This window comes from Chiloscyllium plagiosum, unplaced genomic scaffold (assembly GCF_037043375.1).
Source record: "Chiloscyllium plagiosum isolate Xiang-an unplaced genomic scaffold, Cpla_swu_hap1 HiC_scaffold_19, whole genome shotgun sequence".
Classification (NCBI taxonomy): domain Eukaryota; kingdom Metazoa; phylum Chordata; class Chondrichthyes; order Orectolobiformes; family Hemiscylliidae; genus Chiloscyllium; species Chiloscyllium plagiosum.
Window position 1 is genome coordinate 5,893,682 of NW_028270157.1, and position 7,357 is coordinate 5,901,038.

General features: G+C 46.7%; 1 protein-coding gene across 3 annotated transcripts in view; it reads left to right on the forward strand.

Annotated features, from left to right (window-relative positions):
- The window catches only part of nr1h4 (nuclear receptor subfamily 1, group H, member 4), a 117,271-nt gene that overhangs the window by 77,291 nt on the left and 32,623 nt on the right, over positions 1-7,357 (forward strand). For all 3 annotated transcript variants that reach the window (XM_043708719.2, XM_087997002.1, XM_043708721.2), the window contains 3 exons: positions 2,613-2,711; positions 4,482-4,581; positions 6,268-6,414. In XM_043708719.2, coding sequence (XP_043564654.1) covers positions 2,613-2,711; positions 4,482-4,581; positions 6,268-6,414 — 346 coding nt within the window. The remainder of the gene's footprint in view (positions 1-2,612; positions 2,712-4,481; positions 4,582-6,267; positions 6,415-7,357) is intronic.

The following is a 7,357-nucleotide window of genomic DNA, read 5'->3' on the forward strand; positions in this document are numbered from 1 at the left end:
GATTGTAGCTCAGAAAAGGTTGGTATCTATGCTGAAGATGGGGCGGAGAGAAGGGATGGAGGAGTAAATGATTGGTAGAGAGCGAGCCCAGAGAGAGAGAAAAACAGTTGAGCAGACCTTTCCCCATTCCTATGTCTGCCCAACTGTTTCTCTCTCTCTCTGGGCTGCATCGCCAACTATCGTTTACTCCTTTCCTCCCCCCTAACACGTCTTCTCTAGCGGATATACCAACCTTTTCCGAAACATTAACTCTGATTTTTCTCCATAGATGCTGCCAGACCTGCTGAGTTTTTCCAGAAATTGCTCTGTGTTTGATATAAACCACAGGCTTAATTCACTTTTGGAATATCATGCTGTAGAAAATATATTGTGAAACTTGAAAGAGTTCAGAAAAGATCTACAAGGATGTTGCCAGGGTTGGAGGATTTGAGCTATAGGGAGAGGTTGAATAGGCTGGGGCTGTTTTCCCTGGAGCGTTGGGGGCTGAGGGGTGACCTTATAGAGGTTTATAAAATCATGAGGGACATAGATACGGTAAATAAACAAAGTCTGTTCCCTGAGATGAGGGAGCCAGAACTAGAGGACATAGGTTTAGGGTGAGAGGGGAAAGATTTAGGGTGAGAGGGGAAAGATTTAAACGTGACTTTTTCACGCAGAGGGTGGTACGTGTATGGAATGAGGTGCCAGAGGAAGTGGAGGTGGCTGGTACAATTGCAACATTTAAAAGGCATCTGGATGGGTATATGAATAGGAAGGGTTTGGAGGGATATGGGCCAAATGTTGGCAAATGGGACTAGATTAATGTAGAATATCTCGTCAGCATGGACGAGTTGGATCGAAGGGTCTGTTTCTCTGCTATACAGCTCTATAACACAGTACAGCAGTTTTCCAGATAACCTTAATTTATTGTCATATTTAGAAAGGCCTGAGGTTGGTGGAATTTCCTGCTTCATGATCTTTGGGCTGTCCACACATCTGAACCTTTGGCTGTGCAATAGAAGAAACGGGTCCATTAGGTCCCTTTTAAACCTTCCCCCTCTCACCTTAAACCTATGCCCTCTAGTTTTGGACTCCCCTACCCTGGGGAAAAGGTTTTGACTATTCACCATTGACCTCACCAGCCTGTTCCAGCATTCAGTCTGATTGTGGCTGACCAGCTTCCTGCCTGCTCACTGTACCCCTTGACTCCCCAAGAGGTCAAACTTCTCAGCAAGACATGGATTTATTGAACAAACAAGTTTTCAGAACCTTTGGAGGTAGAGAATTCCAAAGGTTCACAGCTCTCCAAGTAAAGACACCTCCATTGTTGGTCTGAAATGGTTGAGGAGAAAGTGAGGACTGCAGATGCTGAAGATTAGAGTCGAGAGTGGAAGAGCACAGCAGGTCAGGCAGCATCCCAGGAGCAGGAGAGTCAGCGTTTTGGGCATAAGCCCTTTATCAGGAATGAGGGGGTGGCCTTTCTGCTGAGAGATAAATGGGAGGGAGAGTGGGACTGGGGGGAAGGTAGCTGCGAAGGTGATAGGTAAATGGATGTGGCGGGGGTGAGAGTGATAGGTTGGAGGGCAGGGAGGGGCGGATTGCTGGGAAGGAAGATGAACAGGTCATGAGAGGGCGGTAAGAGCTTCAGTGCAGAGGGGATGACCGGGGGGGTGCAGTGAGAGAGAGACTTCCTGAGATCCTTGTACATGGAGGGGGAGAACTTCAGCAAGGTAGGCATCCTTGGAAGCGGCTTGGAAATGAGTCAGCCCTTATCCAGAGTCTTTGACCCCGTGTTCGATGTCCAGGAGATCACACCATGCTCCGATCAAGCCCTGAGTACTTGGGATAGGTGAAATCCCAGTCAACGAGAACGTCAGCATGTCACATTGTGATTGGAATTCCTGGAACTTCCCATAAGCCTGGTCCAATGCCAAACTGAATCCAAAGTGGATATCTGGGATCAGGAGGGCACAGCCAACTTTGGTAACTGAGTGTGTATAAATGATTGTGATTAGCAGATTACTGGGGAAAGGCTAGAGCAACAGTAAAGGTGATGAAACTATTGTCAAACGTGCGTAAAACCTCATCTGGCTCACTAATTTCCTTTTGGGAAAGGAAGTCTGCCATCCTTATCTGGTCTGGCCTACATGTGACTCCAGACCCACAGTTGACACTCTGAAATAACTGAGAAAGCCACTCAGTTCAAGTTTACTTTGGGATGGCATCAAATTCCAGTAACACCCCACGACAGAGCATAAGAAAAACAGCAATTGCTGGAGAAACTCAGCAGGTCTGGCTGTATCTGTGGAGAGAGAAACACAGAGCTTTGGGTCCGGACAGCCTTCTTCAGAATGAAGAAAGCTCTGAGGTTAACAACTTTTGACAGGACTATGTAACCAACTCTTCATGTTGATCAGTCCTGGTCGCTGCTGTCACAGTCCTAACTCAGTCAGGTTGACCCCAACACTGGAATTTCACAGTCTCCCTAGGAGTGGGTATGGAGGGGATTTCTGCAGGAGAGCAGGGGGAGAAGACTCTGCATTAGTGATATGGGATGATTGTTCAGTCGAACCACAATTATTCTTTGTTTCACATTTGAGTTAAGGTTTTGATCGTGTTTCTGATACTTCCAGCACAAAATAGAGTTCACCCAGAAGCAACAAGATCTACTGAGGCATATCCTTGATGCTTTTTCCAAGTATCGAATCCCTCAGGAAGTCACCAAGAAGCTAGTAAGTAATGGGAGGATGAGTGTGCCTTTATTTAGTGTTATTTTACATCCCAAAAGCAAATGAATTAATCTTTTCCCTTTCAAATTTGCTTAAACTTTGTTATATTGATGAGACCAATAAGCAGCCAATGTTTACGGAGCAAACATCAAGAGCAAATGAATGAATAATGACAGAAATGTAAGTTTTAGTGAGTTCAGCTGATGGGAAGATATTAGCCAGGTCAGAGATCCCCAACATTTTCTCACTGAGGGACACTTTTCAATTTCTCTCTCCTTTGGGACCAGGGCGAGGAAATTTCAGAAAGCTGTGGATCTACAAAGCAGTGAAATGTATATTTCATAAAATAAATCCAAAGCAATAAATCGATCATTTAAATAAATGAGCATTAAATAAAAATGACCATTAAAAAGTGCCAAGAGACTGCACATTTCATAATGTATAATTAATTTGTGTCTCTTAACTTGAAGGCTGCATTGAAATGGCATGCCATCATTGTGTTCTGTTTGTGTTCTCAATTTAATCAGTCACCTTTGCAATGATGAGTCTAATAACGTTACTGCCACTCCCTACTCTGTGTGCTGATTGAATGGTCTCATAGTCCTATAGCCCCGAATCTGGGTCACAGAATGATTAACTCCCCTCCTGACTCCCCTCCTGACTCCCCAAAGCATGTCCACCATCTACAAGGCACAAGTCAGGAGTGTGATGGATGGTTGCCTGGATGAGTGCAGTCCCAACAATACTCCAGTAACACAATACTACCCAGATCAAGCTAGGCTGCTTGATTGGCAACACACTCACAAATATGCTCCACCACCGATGCTCAGTAGCAGCAGTGTGTATTATCCACAAGATGCCCTGCAGAAATTCACCAAAGATTCTCAGAAAGCACCTTCCAAACCCATGACTACTTCCATCTAGAATCTCAGGGGCAGCAGCTGTATGGGAACACCACCCCCTGCAAGCTCCCCTTCAAACCACTCACCACCCTGACTTGGAAATATATCGCAGTTCCTTCACTGTTGTTGAATCAAAATACTGGAATTTCCTCCCTAATGGCAAAGTGGGTGTCTAATTTCAAAAGGGTACTCTACCACACCTTCCCGAGGGCAATTAGGGATGGGCAACAAAACTTGATGTTGCTAAGGATGCCCAGTCAAGTCACCATAGTCTTACCTGACCATAGGGGTGCTCTCTCATTAGAGAGAGGTGACTAATAGTGGTCTAACCTGAGGGGTCACCATGCCTCAGGCAAGGGGAAGGGGTTGAGAAGGAGAGCCCTTCCTGGTAACCTCAGCCGGTGATGGGGATTGAACTCACCAGTACACACTACCTCACAACCAACCATCACACACACACACCAGCTCAAATCCGAGCAGGCTGGATAGTGACCCATTCTCTGATCTTGTAAAACCGTAAGAAGGGAATGTATGAAAAGAACTTCAATGATTGAATCCAAGAGTGCAACATTTTTTCCACAACTCTAGAAAGTGGTAGAAGTGAGTTCAATTACAACAGTTAAAAGGTATTTTACTAGGTACATGATTAGGAAAGGTTTAGAGGGATTTGGGCCAAATGCAGGGAAATGGGACTAATTCAGTTTTGGAAATCTGGTCAGCACGGACTAGTTGGGCCGAAGAACCTGATTCTCTCCTGTATACCTCTTTGACTCTATATCTGAGCTATTCTTAGAATTTCTTGGGAAAGCGGAGTAAGAATGACCTACACAATGGAGGGTGTTGACTGCTCGGTGTGTGTGTCTCTCTCCAGCTACAACAGAGAAGCAGCACTGAGGAGAACTTCCTCCTGCTCACTGAAACAGCCACCAGCCATGTACAGGTGCTTGTTGAATTCACAAAGAAGTTGCCCGGTAAGTGACATGATTTGTCATTTCTTTCATTCACTCCTGGGGAGGGGAGGCCTGGAGGTTTTGCTAAAAGGCTGATATTTATTACCCCGTCCCTCAGGCCCCCTCGAGAGGGTGCTAGGGGCTGCTTTGTGAAGATTCAATGCAATCGAGGCTCTCGCCTCAGTGAGTTGGGGGATGGGGAGTGGTAAGGAGTAGCTATGTGGTGCCACAAACAGACTCAGACAGGGGAAGGCCAGTGGGATATCTTCTCTAAAGGGACTATACTGAACTAATTGGGGATTTTAATAAGGAAAGCTTCTGTAGCTTAGGAGTAGACTTAAACTCTAATAATTTGGGAAGAGGAAATACTGGAGGGCACAGCACCATCCCAAAATGTTTTGAATCCTTCTCCCAGAGGAAACAGACACATTAAAGGGAGCATTTGTCGAACAAATGGCAGTTGGGAGGTGAAATTCTCAGTTATTATCTTCATACAACTGCATTCACCTCAGCCACTCCCTGTCCTCCCACTCCCTGTCTCACACTGCAAATGTCCGGGTAAAGACATTTCCCTTTGAAATCCCATTTGGAATGATTAATGACTTTCTTATAATGATGGGGCCTAGTTTTGAAAATTCGGTAATACAGGAATTGGGCTCCCATTGCAGTGACCGTAGGAAGTCTTGATGAAATGGGTGTTTCTGGATTACCTGTTTCTTTTCTAGCGACATCATCACTAAACTACTACACCTCACTGCCCAGATCTCCAGATGTTCCTCTCTACGTAGGCAGACACAGACGATGAAATTCAGCATCACGTCCAATGTACCTCAGCCTCTGGACAATTGAGGAAAAGAGGATTAAAGATGAAGGATTCAAACCTCAGTCTAAGACTCTGGTTTTCCAGGTCGCATTGGTGCCTGACTTCCTAAAGACTTTGGTATATTTGGACAATCTACCACAGCACCTGAAAGTGCTGGATGAGTAACACCAGAGGACTTGAGAAGATCCTCCAAATCTGGTGCTAAGAAAGATGGTCCCACAGGATGGTCCCATCCCAAGCCAATCAAGAGCAATGTAGATTAGATTACTTTACAGTGTGGAAACAGGCCCTTCGGCCCAACAAGTCCACACCGACCCGCCGAAGCGCAACCCATCCACACCCCTCCATTTACCCCTTACCTAACACTACGGGCAATTTAGCATGGCCAATTCACCTGACCTGCACATCTTTGGACTGTGGGAGGAAACCGGAGCACCCGGAGGAAACCCACGCAGACACGGGGAGAACGTGCAAACTCCACACAGTCAGTCGCCTGAGGCGGGAACTGAACCCGGGTCTCTGGCACTGTGAGGCAGCAGTGCTAACCACTGTGCCACCGTGCCGCCCACGGTGTAGTAGTTTAGTGATGATGTCACTAGAAAAGAAACAGGTAATCCAGAAACACCCATTTCACCAAGACTTCCTACGGTCACTGCAATGGGAGCCCAATTCCTGTAGCGGAGCTGGTATTAGACTGGGGTGGACCCAAGAGTTGAACCACCACCAATCATCTCTCTCTCTCTCACTCTCACTCCCTCTCTCTCTCTCTAGTAAGAAAGAAGCTCAATGGCCCTTTGGGACTATGATGAGGGAGTATTCCCAGTGAAATATGGAGCATTGGCCGGAGGTAAGGTGGCTAATTCTGCCTCTGTTTTACTCTGCAGGGTTCCAGATGTTGGACCATGAGGATCAGATAGCCCTGCTGAAAGGCTCTGCTGTTGAGGCCATGTTCCTTCAGTCTGCTCAGATATTCAGCAGGAAGATTCCTTCGCAGCAGAGTGAGTTGCTGGAAGATCGAATCCGTCACAGTGGTAAGTCTGAAGAACCCATTTAGAATGTGTGTGTGTGTGTGTGTGTGTGTGTGTGTTTGTGTGTGTGTCTGTTTGTGTGAGTGTGTGTTTGTGTGTGTGTGTGTGTTTGTGTGTGTGTCTGTTTGTGTGTGTCTGTGTGTGGGTGTGAGTGTGAATGTCACACACACATTCACACTCACACCCACACAGACACAGACACACACACACACTCACACCCACACACAGGCACACACACACACACACACACTCACGCCCACACACACAGACACAGACAGACAGACACAGACAGACAGACACACACGCACACACAGACACACACACACACACACCCACACACACACAAACAGACACACATACACAAACAGGCACACACACACTCACACCCACACACACCCACACACACACACTCACACTCACACACACAGACACAGACACACACAAACAGACACACACGCACTCACAGCCACACACACACACACTCACACCCACACACACACAGACACACACACACACAGTGGGGCAGGAGCAGGCAGAGACGATGGGTCGGCCGGGGTAGTCAGGCTTGTGGATTTTGGGTAGGAGGTGCGGGGTTCATGGACTATGAGGTTGGAGGCTATGGGTGGGAGATTCCTGAGGTGATGAGGTTGTGTACGGTCTGGGAGATGATGGTTTGGTGATGGACGGGTGGTGGGGTCATGGTCAAGGGGGCAGTAGGGTTTTGTTTTGCCTATTTAAAATACTGGCCTTAAAGGCGCAGGCCTACTTAGCAACTAGAGATCAGAATCAAATCGTTGATATAGAGTTTTTTGCAAGGTTTGTGAAGGTTTGTAGCTCAGGTTGAGGTTCAGGGTGTAGGTTTGCTCGCTGAGCAGTAGGTTTGATATCTACATTTCATTACCTGGCTCGGTAACATCATCAGTGGCGACTTCCAAGTGAAGCAAAG